Here is a 17,639-nt window from a genome sequence, read left to right as displayed (position 1 = left end):
TATCAGACAAGATAGAAATATTAAAGGCATCCAACCCCAAAATATTGAGCATAAAATAAGTCTTTATGCTGATGATGTTTTACTTTTCCTTCAGAACTCTCAAACGTCTCTCACTCACACGATCACACTCATAAATAAATTCTCAGCACTTTCTGACTACTCTATCAATTGGTCTAAGACCACAGTTCTGCCCATTAACTGCAGAGTCCAGAATATACCTGCAATCACTTTACAGTCAGGAAATATCAGATATTTAGGCATAAACATTTCCTTCAGGCTCTCAGAGCTAACAAAGCTAAATTATGTGCAATTATTAAAGACAGTAGAGGACGATCTCTCTCGTTGGAAGTCCTTACCTATATCACTTATGGGGAGAGTTACAACCATTAAAATGATGATACTACCAAAAGTTAATTATTTGTTCTCAATGATCCCCATAAAACCATCTGCTACTTGGTTTAAGTCACTAGATTCTTGCATCTCCAAATTTCTGTGGAAAAACAAACCACCACGTATTAGTTTAAAAACCCTACAGAAGACCAAGGACAGTGGTGGATTAGATTTACCTAATTTTCAGCACTATTCCTTAGCTACAGGTTACAGTATATATCAAAATGGTTTAAACCTAGCCCAATAGATGAACCATGGATAAATGTAGAACAAGCATTGTGTGATAATCTGGAAATCTCTGACCTGCCACTTATTAGTCAAAACGTAAAACATCACAAATGTTTCAAAAGCATTAACATCAGCACCTCTCTGACAGCCTGGTGGGAATTTCTTAAAATAACAAAGTCTTCAATTGTCCCATGTAAGCTTACACCCATCTGGAACAATCCTGACATACTGCAAAACAAAAAAATGCTAAACTTTACTCTGTGGAAGATCAAAGGAATCAAACATCTGGAACATATAATCCAAAATGGACATTTTATTTCATTTGATGAGCTCATATCACAACACGAGATAGGCAGCAATAAATTCCTAGAATATCAACAACTTAAGTCTATAATAACAAAGAAATATATCCTCCACCAACCAGACTTACAACTCCCGATTAGGGTAGCAGAATTTCTAAGCATCTGCACCCCAAAACTACTATCAAAAATATATAAATTATTGTCTAAAATAGATGACACAATGTCTCTTCCATCCTCAAAATGGGAGGCAGATTTATCCATCAGTTCTAGTCATAGCTTCTGGCCACAAATATGTTTGAACACCTTCAGAATGACTCAGAATTCTAATTTACAGCTCATACAATACAAAATCCTTCATAGAACACACTATACAGGACAAAGGATGTTCAGGATGGGTCTGACACACTCAGACATCTGCTCACATTGCACAGAGAACACGCCTGATGATTATGCACACGCTTTGTGGTTCTGTGCGCCTGTCCAGAAGTTCTGGCTTGAAGTCTGTGCGGACCTATCAACATGGCTAAAGTGTAGCATCCCTGCATGCCCCACACTGTGCATACTGGGTGACTTAGACAACATCAACATGGAAATTAACTCAGCACACATGGTTCTCACAGTGTTATGTATCGCAAAGAAAACTATTCTCATGAACTGGAAAGCGAAGAAGAATCTGTGTATTAACCAGTTTAGAAATTTTCTTTTAGATTATATTAGCATGGAAACAATGTCTGCCTCCTCAAAACATCAATTGGCTGAATTTAACTCTCTCTGGTTCCCGCTGATTAGCTTTATCACTTAGTGGTGGTGGTGGGTTGCTGTCCCGTCGCTCTGGGCGGTTGGGTGTGTGCTGGGGGGGGCTGTGTGGCTTCGGGCGTCTGGTGGTCTCGCGGGTCGTGGGGACCGGGTTGGTCATTGCTGGGGGGGACTGTGTGTCGGGCTTGGAGGGCAGTTTTGGGGGCTTGCGGGTGGGACTGTCTTGCGGTGTGGGGCGGGGTCACTTAGAGGCCTTGGGGTGGTGGCTGCTGGCTCTATGCCGGGTGGCTGGGCCGCTCCGGCATGGGTGGTGGTGCTGGGCCTGGGCCCTGGTGGCTGGGTGCTGCCTTGCGCCCGGGGGGGGGCCCTGCCTGTGCCTGGAGGGGCTGGGTTGTCCTGGACGCGCCACAGTATGGGTGGGTTGGTGCAGGTCCTGGTGCCGGGCTTGTTGCTCTGGGACCTCCAAGGTGTCCGCAGATGGTTGTTTTTTTTTCAGGGTGTTGGGGCGTGCGGTGGGGGGGGGGCGGTGCTTTTCCCCTGTTGGGGGGGGGTGGCGGCCTGTGTGATGGTGGGTCTCAGGCCCGGGCTGCTGCGACTGGTGTGACCGGGAGGTTTGTTTGTTTGTTTTTTGTTGTTGTTTGTTTGTTGTTTGTAGAGGTCCTCCGGGGTGGGGTGGGGCGGGATGGGTACCTTCTGGGGGTACAGTAGCTCCCGCAATATGGTCGCTGCAGGCCCCGAGCCTGGTGGACATCAGCCCCTCCTGCCCTGGGTTGGCTCCCAGGTAGCGGGGATGCCTATTGCAGCCAGTCCCTGGCTGCCTTCTCCGGGGGAGAGTAGCTCCCCCCGGTGTATATCCCCATACCCCTCTCCCTTCTGGCTCCTGTACACAGCACACACTCACACATGAAGGGTTTTGGGGGCGTGTGTGTTCGGTGGGGTGTAGTGGATGGGGCCACGTAGGTGGTCCCCTTTGGTTGCACTCTGCAGTTCCCCGCCCCTGTTTTAATTACACCTTAGACATTACTACTTATCAAACACACTCACACACACACATTAGGTCTTGGGGGGTGGTTACACTGAGTGGCATCTGGTGGGCGGGGCTCTTTGGGTATGTAGGCTGCCCAGAGGGCCGCGCTCCCAGTCCTACAAGTTGGGCTGCCCCTCAATTTTAATCGCTCACTATTAGAAAATATTGAAGAGCCAGAAGGGTGAGGGGAGGGGTCTTCTTCCCACACCCCTGCTTCCTGGTTGCTGCTCGGGGCGGGAGGGGCCAAGAGGATTAATTAATTGTTCTGCTGGTTCGGGGTCTGTGGTGGCTGGGGGGCTGCTGGCCCCCTGGTGTGCCCGCTGCACTACACCCCAGCGGAGTCGAGGGAGGGAGGATGTGTGGATGTATGGGACGTGAAAGTGTGTGTGGTAATGATTGGGCCTGGATCTGGGACTTGCTGTCGCCTGGCCTGCCTGTGCTTCTCCCGATGGGGGGGCGGCGTTGCCTCTCCCTGCTGCTCGCGACTTCACCCACCTGTGGGCACGTCTTGACTCCCAGGGCACTTGGCCAGGGGCGCTGGGGCTGGCGCTGACCCACTGCGTGGCTGTCTGGGGCACTTGGCCCTCCTGGGTATTGGGTGGGGCCTCTGCCGGGGGGTTTGGGGGCGCTCGGGCTCCCGGGGCCCGGGTCCAGTGCACGGCCCATGTCTGGGCGGCTGGGACCTGGCGGGGTCGGTGGGCTGTTGCCCCTGGCTCTCTGAGGGCCTCTGCCCTATGCTTATGGGGGCTCTGTCCGGGGGCTTCCTCTGCAGTCTTCTGGGTGGATGCATAGTTGTCCCTGCGGTGGGCTTCCTGGGTTCTGTGCTCCGTGGGGGCTGCTGGTGGCCTGGGTCTTGTGGCCCTCTCTGCCTGCTTCTGATTGCTTGGGGGGGGCTGTGGATTGTGGCCCTGTACACTTATACACTCATAACTAACCACGGTTACCATGTAGATCCTGTGCCATGGGTGTTGCATGTTCTCACACACACACACACACACACACATTCATTAGTCCAGTAGCATGCTCGCTAAGCAGTTGATGTATTATCATGTCGTCTCAGGTCATCTATATCCACAGCTGTGTTGTATGCGATTGCCGCTTCTTGTGCTTGTTTTTGTTTGTTTGTGTGTTTGTTTTTTCTCTGCTTGTCTGCTTTCAGGTGCTCCTGGTGGCGCTAAGGCTGGATTCCCCTCAGAGGCCATGGATTGTTGTCTGTTTTGTTTTTTACAGGTGTAGCAGCTGGTTGTCTGGTTTTTGTTTCTATTTTTGTTCTGCTTCCTCTTCTTTCCTCTTCTTCTTTCCTTGTCCCCCGGTCCGGTTCAGTTCTATTACATGTTATATATTGTAAACAAAAATAAATAAATGGGCATCAAGGGGAGCTTTACATTTATAAAACTTCCCTTGGCAAAGCAAATCTGTTTGGCATCAAAGGTATTCAGACTACAATTCTGCTGCCATAATGCTGAACAGGACAGGGGAAAAAAAAAAAAAAAAAAAAAAAAAAAAAACAACAAAAAAAAAAAACAACTCAGAGATAAAGATGAAATCAGATCCTGTTGCTGCTCCTCCCTCCTACCTGTCCTGCCCCCATCAGGGGTGGAGCTCTGACTGATTCCAGCAGCAGCTCACCTGTGTCTCAGTCTGTGGAGCCTCGTCTTCTTCAACACTTGGTTTGAACAAACTGTGAGTCTGAACTTTGTCTTCAGTAACTTTCCTGTTAGTTTCTGTAATGTTTGGGGAACATGTTCACTTCTTATTTCAGCTCCAGTTTGATCACTGTTGAGTTTGAAGATAAATCTGCATGATTATCATTTACATTGTTATTGATTAGAAACATATTATTTATTGTTTTATTCACAAAATAAATCACATTGTGTTTTAATTTGTGGGACTAACTGTGGTTTCTTCCATTAAAGTCGGACACAGAAACTCACTGCTCATTCAGAGAGAACGGCAGAATAAATGTTTTCGGATCAGTTTGTTGTTCAGGAACTTGGAGATGTGTTTTAACATGAACTCCACTGGTCAGACAGATTTTATCTGTCCTGCCTCCATCACAGGTGGACTCTGCTCTGACTGGTTCCAGGAAGCAGCTCACCTGCGTCTCAGTCTGTCGAGCGGAGACTCTTCTCCTTCTTTAGCTCTGAACAATCTGTAAGTTCAGACTTTCCTGTTTGTTTCTGCTCTGTAATGTTGGAGAACATGTTCACTTCTTATTTCAGAGCAAACGTTGATCAGTTTGTGTTTGAAAACAAATATAGATGATTATCAGATTATTGATTAACTGGAATCAAACAACAAGATATTTTTTTTATTTGTTTCCTTCTCAAACAAACTGCTTCATGTTTTTATTTCCTGGAATCAAAGTGTCGTCTCCACCTTTAAAGTCAGAAAGAGCAGCTTCCTGTCAGATCTTCCGTTATGAAGCTGTGATGCAGTGTATGTATGAAGGGGTTTAGTGTTCATTGTGGTTCAGTCTTTTCACTTCCTGCATTGTGCTGCAGGATCCAGTTGGACCAATCGGAACCTGCAGTGTGGGATTCTGCTGCTCTTTCAGTCAGACTTCACATTCAGACTGAAATAATTCTTTAAATCATCCTTTAGTTTCTATTGTTGATTTTTATTCATTACTTTCAGAGCACAAATGCTGCTGTTTTTCAGGTGTCTGCAGGAAAAAAAAAGAGGAGATGTTAAAGATCAGGGACTGCATTCATAAAAACTCTGTAAAGAGCTGCTCCTGCTGATGAAAATCTAACCAAATTATTGGAATGGTTGAAAATGAAAGAGTAGATCCTACTAAAGATAAAATTTATTCAGCAACATGTTAACCCTTAAAAGGAAGGAGGATTTGAGTTGATTTCAGGGGCGTCACTAGGTCTTAAGGACAGGGGGGGCTTAGCCCCCAGAGAGGAACAGGATGTGAGTGAACGTAGCGCACGAGCACAAAACTTCACAAACAGCTAACGTAGACTGAGAAATAATTAATTATTATTTCAGTCTGTTTCTTTAATACAGTACAACAACTATCACAGGTTTGCACAGTAACAGCATATTTATAGCATTAACAAGAAAAAAAATGGCTCCAATTGTGAGTTACTTGGTGGATGAAAGCAAAGAATGCCGTCTGTTTTTGAAGGCTGGCACATGGCTCTATCACTCTGTTGTGACTCGGATGCTGAAGTTCGTCTTTTTCAATTGACATGACTCCAAGACTGTGAAGGGAAACATGTCTGTAATCTGAGACAATAAGATGGAGGGTTTGAAAGAGGAGATGAAGCATCAGAAGCTGTCAGACTCCTCCTCCTCTGACTCAGTCTGAGAACAATGTTAAAGTTAAAGAAAACACAGACATCTGTTTTAAAGGACTCACTGATGTTATGACCGAAAATCCAAAAATATGAAATTTGAGTATTTTCTCCATGAAATATCATGGTGTTCACCTTCTGATCAAACTGTTTCATCATTCTTTGGGGACCTGGGATGTATCTATATTGGCCACTAAGTTACCTTCAGTTGTGACACAAGAACATTTACATGAAATCTGCCTGAAGAGCAACAGCTCACAGAGAGGCTGCAGTATCAGTAGCTCCTGCACCAGGAAATTATTTTCTTACCTTTTTTCTGGCATTAAATTTTAGATTTATTACAAGATAAAGCCTGTAACCTGTAAGCTGTTTGTTTCTGCTCTGTAATGTTTGGGGAACATGTTCACTTCTTATTTCAGAACAAACTTTGATCACTTTTGAGTTTTAAGATTAATCTGCATGATTATCAGATTATTGATGAACTGGAATCAAACAACACGATGATCAGCTGATGATGTTTGTTTTCTACATGAAGAACTGATCTTCATAGAATGAAACCATCAGCTCCTCCATTACAGTCAAACACAGCAGCTTCCTGCTGCTTCCTGTGTCACCTTTCAGAATAAAATAACATGAATGTCAGTTAAATGTGTCTGACTGTAGTCAGTTATGAAGCTGTGTGCAGCTCTGATGGAACATATAATCCACTAATATTGTCTAATGATGAAATGAAGTAGATTCAGATGTTCTGTTTACTTTATGGCTCAGTTTGTGATGTTTTATTCAGATTTTTCCTTTCCTTTATATGTTTCTTTTTGTTTGTTGAATTCAACTAAAAGTTTTTATCAGAGACATTTTATTTGTACTTTTATACATAAATTGGAAACCTACAGACAAAGATGGAACCTTCCCAGGGTATAAAGTTCTGTTATTAACAGCATATTAGTCAGTTTCTGGTTCAGACGTTAAATCAGTGGATCTCCCTCTGTTTCATGTCAGTAAATGTACGTAATGGTCCATCATCATCATGAGTGTGCTGGGTGGTAGCTCCATGGCTCCATCTAGTGGACTGATGGAAGTACAGCAGCTGATCTTTTTACAGCCCACATGATGGAGAGGAGGATTTGAGTTGATGTGCAGATGAATGATTTGTGTTTCCTCTGCAGATGAAGGTAGAAAGTGTGTGTGAGCTGATGTGAATTCAGCAGCATGGATCAGTGTGAGGACACTAAAACCACTCTGTGTGGGGAACATGAGAGCCAGAGCAAAGCTCAGAGGTGAGATGACCATCTCTAACTGTCCATGACTCTTCTCCATGTCAGAGCTCAGCACTCACATCACCAAACCACCTTTATTCACAGGAACCAACCTGAACCTGAACCTGAACCTGAACCTGAACCAGAACCAAGCTGTGTATCCTCTCAGAGCAACCAGTCACCTGATCGGTTAATTAATTTCCAACATGATGTTCCATCAGCCCAACAGTAAGTATCTGTCAGTATTCAGTGGAGGCTGCATCATGTTTCAGATGATAACCAGTTTTCAGCTGAATGACTTGAGACTTGGATCAGTTCTTGATAATTAGCTGCATCATGTGTGTAATGTGATATTGTGGAGACGTAAATAATATTGATGAGACAGGAGACGGAGGTGAGTCGAGGCCGTTTACTCTCCACAAATTATATATCTCAGAACAACAAACACAAGAAACTCTCCTATTTGCTAGGCAACATGTAAACTATATAGAATCCGGAACCGGCATATCCCATAAGCTCTTGCTCTTAAAGGTATAAGCCCTCTGGTGAATGTCTCTCCTAAATTCCTTATTGTGGGTCACTACAGTATTTTAGTTCAGTCCTGCAGCTCTTTATTAAAACAAAAGGAGTATATTTCTGAATATCTGTCCACTGATGTGGCTTTTTCACAAGAGCTGATTATGTAGTGAACAGGGCGGCTGATGTGGAAATATTACGTTCTCACACGTTGTGTTTAATGACGTCAGTTTAAAACAAGCTTCTGAAGAAACAAGAACAGAATGACCAAATCAACCCAGTAATGTTAGTAACTGATATGTTATTAATTCTCTCCTAATAAATCTGCTCATGTTATCTGGTGAAAAGATCTAATTTTTTAATCTGACACTTTATATTCCAGAAAAATCAAATATTCCAAAGTCAGTGTTTTCCAGTGTGGTGCAGCTGTAGTTTGTCTCTGAAAGAGCAGAATGAATCTGATCACACAAACAGTAAAGACTGAGTCAGAGAACCATACTGAAAGCTCAGAGCTTCAGTCTTCCTGTTTTCTCTCAGGTAAAATTACATCCAGCTTCCAGTTTCACACACCTGCTGACGTCTGCCTGCAGAGTGGCAGAGCTGCCACAAGGGGGAGCTGTAACATTGTTCCACAGCAGCCACACTGACTCTCTGACAGGCCGTCTCACTGCAGACTCAAACACTATCACTGAATACTTTAGTTTGAAGACAACAAGTGTTTTTCTGTCAGGATCCAGCAGAGACTCAAACCTGGACCTGGAACCAGCTGTGTGTCCATGAAGAGTGACCGGTCAATGGATCCTCCTATCAGATTCAAATCAGACCAACATCCATCTTTTAAGAGGTGAGCTGAGTGTAAATATTGTAACAGAGCAGTGGCGGCTAGTGAAAAGAAATCTTGGTGGGGCTTATGTGCCAACAGATTTCCCTGCCTAATCTAAGTTGGAAAATTATTGGTTGAAAATGAACAGTTCCACAATAACAATTTAATTTGACAGTTTGCAGTTTCACAGAAAAGGTAACAATTAACAGCTATATTAGACTTTATGCTATCAAATACTTTACAGTACAATCAAGGGATAAATTCACAACAAGGGTATGATTTCAGCTGAATCTATAAAAATCAACAGTGAATGAGTGAGTGAGCCAGTCACGTCTTACAGTTGAACCAGCTCCAACAAAAACTCTGTTTGTAACATTTATCTTTCACTTTGGCTACATTCACACTGCAGGTCTCAATGCACAATTCCGATTTACTGCTAAAATCCAATTTTTTTGTTTGGCTGTTTGAACAGCTCACGTTCCTGAAGTGACCCGCATGCGCAGTTGATCATTGATGACATCACGCCCATAGACCACACCACAATGGTGTTTACTGAAGCAACCATTGCAACAGCAACCAGTACTGCAGGACTGTATGGATTAATGTTAAAATTCAGGGCTCTCACGTCTCACGAGACACACGCATTTTAACAAGTTCTCATGCTCACACGCCACACATGGTATTTCTCACGCTGAAAAAAGTATAACAGAAATTTCTCTGGCGCGCCGTTATCACTATGGAAATGGCAGGAAACAAGCACATCTCCCATGAGTCTGAGCTGACCAACACTAACAACAACACTAATAATAATCTAAGTAATAACAGACCTGAAGATTCAAAAGGTCTAAAAGGTTATTTTTCAAGGAGCTGGACCTGGATGAATGCAGACAACTGCAGAAAAGAAAAGAAAATGCAAAACAAAAAGTGAAAAAATTCAGAAAGAAGAAAAACAATTAGAACAATTTGAAAATTTAGTAGAATGTCATTTGTTGAAGTTTCAAAAGGTCTGAAAGGTATTTTTTAATGTACTTGGAGCTGGATGAAGGCAGAAAACTACAGAAAAGCGAGAAAAAATATAAAAAGGATTGGCAGTCGGAAGGTACTGCTGTGAAAGGAATTTTTGAAAGGAGCTGGAACTGGATGAAGGCAGAAAACTACAGAAAATGTAGGTAATGTAGTTTTTATTTCAATTGAGTGAAAGATTTTTAAATGGCAGCGAGTTGAAAACAGTTGAACCTGTCTCTGGTGTCATACCAAACTTTCCATTGGAGTTAGTGAGAGAATTTGAAAGGTTTCTCTCGCTTCAAGGCTCATAGATGAAGTTCTGTCAATGTGATCTCTTTAGTAGTTACATTGGCTGAAAGAGAACAGCTTGTCCTACATTTTAAGGTATGATTTGTTTCTCTGAGTTGAACTGTATGAAACTTAAAGGAATTTGTTTGAATAGAATAGAATAGTCTTTATTGTCATTGTACGGGGTGGCACAACGAAATTTGAGGGTGCTCCAGCAGAGCTACGGTGCACAACAAAAACAACAAACACAAAAAAACAAACAAAGCCAGAAACATTATGAATATCAGAAAAAGCTTTAAAGGATCAATGAGTCACTCTGTTGGCTCGTCATTCATAAAAATCAAGAAGGGGTAAAATGTTTGTTTTTCAAACTGTTATTTTTCAAAATTGGCTTAATATTTGAAAAAGCTGAACCATGTGGTAATAGCCGAATGTCTTGTGACACATTTAAAATTTGAAAGGTGTCTCTAGCTGAAAGTATGTAGAAGTAGTTGGGTTGAAAAGAGGAGAAAGATTTCAATTTTCCTAAAATTTGCCTTAAATTTGAATAAAATGTTAAATATTTAAAAACGTATAAAAGTTAGAAACACCAAAAGTCAAAACTGGAATCTCCTGAAAGAGCTGAAAGTTTTGAGTCCACAATAGTTGAAATTGGTGAAAGTATGCAGGAGTACGTTGGAAGAAGAAGAAGACGTTGTAAACTGGAGAAAGAGTTGAAATTTGTTCATGTTTTTGAAACTGTCATATTTCAAAATTTCTTAATATTTGAAAAAGCTGAACCATTTGGTAATAGCTGAATGTCTTGTGACCCGTTTAAAGTTTGAATGGTGTCTCTAGCTGAAAGTATGCAGAAGTAGTTAAGTTGGAAAGAGGAATAAGTTTTTGAAGAGTTGTGCTCTCATTTCAATGACTGGAAAATTTGAATAAAAGCTGAATAGTTTAAAAAGTATAAAAGTTAGAGACACCAAAATATATCGCAGAAATTCCTGAAGGAGCTGAACTTTTTGATAACACTCTTGATTGTAGAAATCAGTGAAAGTATGCAGGAGTTGTTAACATCCAAAAAACATATGGAATAATAATAATATTAAAGGGAAACAGGAAAACAATGCAAAAAAAATACAAAAAATATTTTTTCCAATCAACACCAGGTGGGGCAGGGCCCCAGCACCCCCTAAGGGGCCAGCTGCCACTGTAACAGAGTGAAATGTGGCAGAGTCAGTTTGAACAGTTTTCATTCCAACATGTGTTTAATGTGAGCTCAGCTCTGTTTCACATCCATTTCTATGTTCATATGTGAAGCGGTGTGTGTTGGATGTTTTCCACAAACACAGCAGTCAAAGAGGAAAGAAGGATGCTAGAGGAGGTGTTTCTGAGTGTCCTTTGTGCTTTGGCTCAAACGTCGTGTTGGAAGTCCGAAGTGTGTTTGTGTGAGTTTTTAACTCCACAGTCAGAGTTTTTGTAGAAAGTTTCCATCTACATCTGATGGTTTGTGTTACTGTCACACATCAGCAGAAAACCTCAATAATCAACACTAGTCCCCTCTACTACTGTCCCCTCTGAAGTAGTATTTGTTCCCAATAGAGCCTGGTGGCTGTGGCTTGCAAACAGTGAACATTTTCAGCTTTTTACAACAGAAGTGCTGCACATATCTGATCAGTTATTAATGTTTAAATGTTCCTGACACTTGTTTTTTATCAGGAGGAAGCTGGAAAATCCTGAGCCCCACCGTGTGCTTGAAAGCAAACGTCATATATCCAGCAAACGTAAACGCAAACGTGTCAAACAAAGGTAAGTTTCTTTTTAAAACCATGTTTAAAAAAAAGTGTTTCACAAATTCATTTGTGACTTTTCTAAAATGCCCTTTGCACTGTCTTCTACAATCAGTCACTGACCCTGTTATGTGGAACACATTTGTTCACGTTCAGGGTCACAAAACTAAACTAAACTCAGTAATCGGTTCCATTTTGATACCTTGGAGGGAAAAATTAAAAGAATCCATAAAATGTGTCAATAAAGAGTTCCAGTACTGGTGCTCCCAACAGTAAATAAAACATGCTGGTTGTCCTACATTTATTTCTCATTTTTGAAATTGCCCTGGTTGGTAAAGTGGTCTAATTAAAAGTGTTTGCTATATGTCCCTTAAATATAGAGTTTGTCCACAAGCTCTTTAATACATCTGGTAAGATGTATGCAGCTCAGTACAGCTGACAACAGAACATTTTCTTGTACAGCCTGCAAAAAATTCCTTGGACAGACAGAATGTGAGCTCATTCTTCATGATTCCTCCACAGAGTGGACCAGCAGAGCTCAGAGGTTCCCAGTGGTCAGTCTGCCCAGCAGCATCAAACACAGCTGGACTCCATATTTATGGTCTGTACATGTACAACAACTACTTTTCCATCTATTCTGTTCACAGTCATCTCCATGCTGCACTTTGTAGACCAGTGGATTGTCAGTGTGTCCAACATGGATCTGATGTTTGGCTCCATGACTTCAGTCTGATTGGCTCATTCATATAGTATTCTGTTCCAGCTGCTGGAGGACAACATGCTCACTTTTGTGAAGGAGGAGCTGAAGAAGATCCAGAAGGTTCTGAGTCCAGTTTACCCAGAATGCTTAGAGAGTCAGAGGGAGGATGAGGATGAAGAGCAGAGGAGCAGCAGAGAGGCTTTAGTGAAGATCACAGTTCACTTCCTGAGGAGAATGAAGCAGGAGGAGCTGGCTGACCGTCTGCAGAGCAGTAAGAGGATTTCTCTAAAGATTTAACCTGATGGATAAATGACACATTTACTGATGTCTCAACACACAGAACAACACATGTTCAAATACTCATTCTCAGATAAATTAAAAGTTTGAAGATTTTCTGTGTATTGTATTGACTGTTCTTATTTGTCGTGTTCATTTAGAACTTTTTGACCCAGTTTGCCACCTTAAATCTGCTCTGAAGATGAAGTTCCAGTGTGTGTTTGAGGGGATTTCTAAAGCAGGAAACCCAACCCTTCTGAATCAGATCTACACAGAGCTCTACATCACAGAGGGAGGGACTGGAGAGGTCAATGATGAACATGAGGTCAGGCAGATTGAAACAGCATCCAGGAAAGCATACAGAGCAGAAACAACCATCAGACAAGAAGACATCTTTAAACTCCCACCTGGAAGAGATGAACCAATCAGAACAGTGATGACAAAGGGAGTGGCTGGCATTGGGAAAACAGTCTTAACACAGAAGTTCACTCTGGACTGGGCTGAAGGCAAAGCCAACCAGGACATCCAGTTCATGTTTCCATTCACTTTCAGAGAGCTGAATGTGCTGAAAGAGAAAAAGTTCAGCTTGGTGGAACTTGTTCATCACTTCTTTACTGAAACCAAAGAAGCAGGAATCTGCAGCTTTGAAGAGTTCCAGGTTGTGTTCATCTTTGACGGTCTGGATGAGTGTCGACTTCCTCTGGACTTCCACAACAAGGAGCCCCTGACTGATGTTACAGAGTCCACCTCAGTGGATGTGCTGCTGACAAACCTCATCAGGGGGAAACTGCTTCCCTCTGCTCGCCTCTGGATAACCACACGACCTGCAGCAGCCAATCAGATCCCTCCTGACTGTGTTGGCATGGTGACAGAGGTCAGAGGGTTCACTGACCCACAGAAGGAGGAGTACTTCAGGAAGAGATTCAGAGATAAGAAGCAGGCCAGCAGGATCATCTCCCACATCCAGACATCACGAAGCCTCCACATCATGTGCCACATCCCAGTCTTCTGCTGGATCACTGCTACAGTTCTGGAGGATGTGTTGAAAACTAGAGAGGGAGGAGAGCTGCCCAAGACCCTGACTGAGATGTACATCCACTTCCTGGTGGTTCAGGTCAAAGTGAAGAAGGTCAAGTATGATGGAGGAGCTGAGACAGATCCACACTGGAGTCCAGAGAGCAGGAAGATGATTGAGTCTCTGGGAAAACTGGCTTTTGAGCAGCTGCAGAAAGGAAACCTGATCTTCTATGAATCAGACCTGACAGAGTGTGGCATCGATATCTCAGCAGCCTCAGTGTACTCAGGAGTGTTCACACAGATCTTTATAGAGGAGAGAGGGCTGTACCAGGAGAAGGTGTTCTGCTTCATCCATCTGAGTGTTCAGGAGTTTCTGGCTGCTCTTCATGTCCATCTGACCTTCATCAACTCTGGAGTCAACCTGATGGAAGAACAATCAAAGTCTCAGGAGTCTAAATCACTAAAAGAGACTCTCTTCTACCAGAGTGCTGTGAACAAGGCCTTACAGAGTCCAAATGGACACCTGGACCTGTTCCTCCGCTTCCTCCTGGGTCTTTCACTGCAGACCAATCAGAGTCTGCTACGAGGCCTGCTGACACAGACAGGAAGTAGCTCACAGACCAATCAGGAAACAGTCGATTACATCAAGGAGAAGATCAGTGAGAGTCTGTCTGCAGAGAGAAGCATCAATCTGTTCCACTGTCTGAATGAACTGAATGATCGTTCTCTAGTGGAGGAGATCCAACAGTCCCTGACTTCAGGAAGTCTCTCCACAGATAAACTGTCTCCTGCTCAGTGGTCAGCTCTGGTCTTCATCTTACTGTCATCAGGAAAAGATCTGGATGTGTTTGACCTGAAGAAATACTCTGCTTCAGATGAGGCTCTTCTGAGGCTGCTGCCAGTGTTCAAAGCGTCCAACAAAGCTCTGTAAGTACAGACCCGGTTTAACCACTTTCAGTAGAGTGGAAGCCAGGTGACGTTTGTGGACTTTGTGAAACCTTCTTAAAACCCTGTCCTTCCACTCATTCTGAAATAAAAACGGGTCATTTTGCAGCAGAATGGAAAAAAAAAAAACTTGTTTTCATCAGATAACAGGATAAATATGTTATAATAAATATAAATATGTTATATTCAGCTGATTTCAGTTTTGACTGTTGAGAGTATCCAAAACTGAACTGTGAGTCAGGCTGTTCGTCTGTTTTACTGCAGTTATCAGAACTGACACAATTACTTTGGAGGCAAAGATGAGAGGCTGAACAACACCTACTCCTCTGCTTCATTACAGTGCAGTGATGAAGCTGAAGGTTAACCTGTCACAAATTTAACTGCAGAGTGATAGATGGCATCCAGAGTGTCAGAGTAGAGACTGATGGATGCATATAGATCAACATTTCCTCCTCCACTCTGTGTCCACACAATGTAGAAAAACTGCCTCATTTCTGTACAAAAACTCAGTTTTACACATGTCACTTAAATCTGATTCATGAGTTTTAACAGTGAGACCTTCATCTGTCCAAATATTAGCAACAACATTTATTTATAAAGTCAGTAAAAGTTCCATCCACAGTCACAGTTGTAGAAAACAGGATTATCTGCATCTGAAACAAGTTCAACATTTAACAACATTTAAAAAAGCAGTTGCAACTGCAGTTTTTCAGTGTCCATGCTTATAGTTTGAGCTCTATAACAGAGGACTGTGTCATCAGCATAAAGATGGACATGACCATCAGCTCAGTGTGAAACTCTGTCAGTTATATACATGGTGAACAGGACAGGACCTGAGAGGAGCTCAGTTTACAGTCACCCAACAATTCACACTGAGATCTATCAGAGAAACATTATGGAACCATCTACAGGCTGTTTGATCCAAGTCAGAGGATCCAAGCTGCTTCTGGGATCCACCAAGAGCACTGCATCATGCTGATCCCCACTGAAGTTTTGCATTATAGATATATGTCAAGAGGTCTGAGATAAAATAAGTGAGTGAGTTGAAGAAATGATGGATCAGCTTGTATTATCAGAACCTGTAAAATCATAACCAGATGTTGTCATCATGTTCAAAGTATTTAGACAGATGAACACATTTGTGAAGCTGTTATTGTACAGATAATAACATGAGCTGCAGTCAGCTCCAGTACCTGTATCTCCACTTCACCTGTCTCTCCTCTCAGATAACTGTGAAATAATGACATTATGAGATTACATCACTGAGATGATTGCATTATCACAAAGGGAATGATGTGCTGATAAATGTTAGACTTTGTTCCTGGTTGGCAGCTCTGAAGTCAGCCCCACCATCAATCTGATGGCATTAGTTCCTAAGGTTTGTTCCCCATGAAACCCTCTGCTGTTTGAATCAGATTCTGAGACTGTCTCTGATAAGCTGCAGTTCCAAGGTGGAAAGACTCAGCCACCATGTGGACTCCTTGTTTCACTCATGATGTGTCTTTGAGCATAAAAAAGCACAGCACGGACATGATCACAGGCTTATAAACCTGATGTTCCCTATAAGTGGTCTTTCTGTCCACATTCAGCGTTAGAGGTGATTGATTCTGATCCCAACTGTTCTTTTTCTCTGTAATTGTCTCTTCAGACTGAGTGTCTGTAACCTCTCAGATGAAGGATGTGCAGCTCTGTCCTCAGCTCTCAGCTCCCAGTCCTCTAGTTTGACAGAACTGGACCTGAGTAACAACGACCTGCAGGATTCAGGGGTGAAGCAGGTGTCTGCTGGACTGAAGAATCCAAACTGCAGACTGGAAACACTCAGGTCAGGATTCATCAAACTGTTTTTATGAACAGCTAACAGAACACCTGTGGATGGTCTTTGTATGATTGTTACAGAAGCTTTAGGCCTCTGACATCACAGGAACTTACCTGAACCTGATACCTGGCCCACAACCTGAACCTGGAAAGACTTTTTTGGGTCATTTGGTCAGTTTCCTTTTGGGCTGCGTTTTCATCCAATAAATAATGTGAAGATTCATATAAAGTTATTTGAGTGAGTTGTTCTCCTGAGCCCAACTGATGGGTGGGGCAAACAAGTTGTCAACAAGTGTTGTACCTCGTTCCTTCTAACTTACCTTATATGCATGACATTACGTTCCCTTTCAGTCGATTCACTCGGTACAACACATATAGTATGGGACATATATACATGCCCCACAAAGCAGCCGTTAAACCTGGGTCAGAACCAGCACCCTGGTGCAGTTCAGACCCAGCAGAAAGAACAGAGTGAGCCACCGAAGGACCTGTCACATCCAAGCAGTATAACTGAAGAAAAGTGTGTGGTGATGACCAACTGGCTGCAGCACAGGCATCACCCACAGAAACTCCTCTAAACAGGGCCCATGACGCTGCCACGCCCCCGGGTTGAATGAGCTCTGACACCATGAGGTGGAGGGAGACCCCTGCTGCTGTAAGTTAGAGAAATAGCTTCTACAATCCAATGAGACAGTGTCTGCCGAGACAGAGCTTTGCTCCTGGCTGGATTGACAAAACATACAAACAGCTGGTCACATAAAGGCACATTCTGTGTGCGGACAATGTAAGAATGAAACGCAGTTTCAAAAGGAGGGGCGTAGAAACTTGAGAGCTCCATCACCATGGAGCTGTGGTCGGATGGAATAACCTGAGGTAAGAGTTCCAAGAGTTCTGCAGCCAGGCACGCAAACCAGCAGGCAGCAGTGACCCACACCAACAAGAGTGTTTAATCTAATGTTCTGGGGGAACAAGGCTAACTAGCAGAAACTAGGGAGCCTGAGATCAACAGAGGAGTTCTTAGTGAAGTGAAAAGCGTAAGAACTGAGGAATGACTGGAATGATGACTGTAAATACAGTGTGGGTGGGGCCCATCACACATTATCACTGCATGAGGGCGTGATTCGAGGTGTCTTCTGCCAGAACACGCCAGGGCGTGACATCCCATCCTACATGTGTTGTACCGAGTGAATCAACTGAAAGAGAACTACCATTAACAAT

The 17,639-nt window shown here is 43.0% G+C and overlaps 1 protein-coding gene across 1 annotated transcript in view; it reads left to right on the top strand.

Moving 5' to 3' along the window:
• LOC140296317 (NLR family CARD domain-containing protein 3-like) overlaps positions 1–14,592 on the top strand; it is a 57,793-nt gene extending 43,201 nt beyond the window's left edge. The window contains exons 4-8 of the mRNA XM_072379713.1: positions 8,525–8,624; positions 11,598–11,687; positions 12,191–12,269; positions 12,432–12,639; positions 12,806–14,592. Coding sequence (XP_072235814.1) covers positions 8,525–8,624; positions 11,598–11,687; positions 12,191–12,269; positions 12,432–12,639; positions 12,806–14,592 — 2,264 coding nt within the window. The remainder of the gene's footprint in view (positions 1–8,524; positions 8,625–11,597; positions 11,688–12,190; positions 12,270–12,431; positions 12,640–12,805) is intronic.
• The last annotated feature ends 3,047 nt before the right edge of the window (positions 14,593–17,639 follow it).

Source organism: Leuresthes tenuis, unplaced genomic scaffold (genome assembly GCF_036924035.1).
Source record: "Leuresthes tenuis unplaced genomic scaffold, fLeuTen1.0.hap1 SCAF_1, whole genome shotgun sequence".
Lineage (NCBI taxonomy): Eukaryota > Metazoa > Chordata > Actinopteri > Atheriniformes > Atherinopsidae > Leuresthes > Leuresthes tenuis.
Note: the sequence above shows the minus strand (reverse complement) of the source record. Positions and strands in the feature narration are given on the sequence as shown.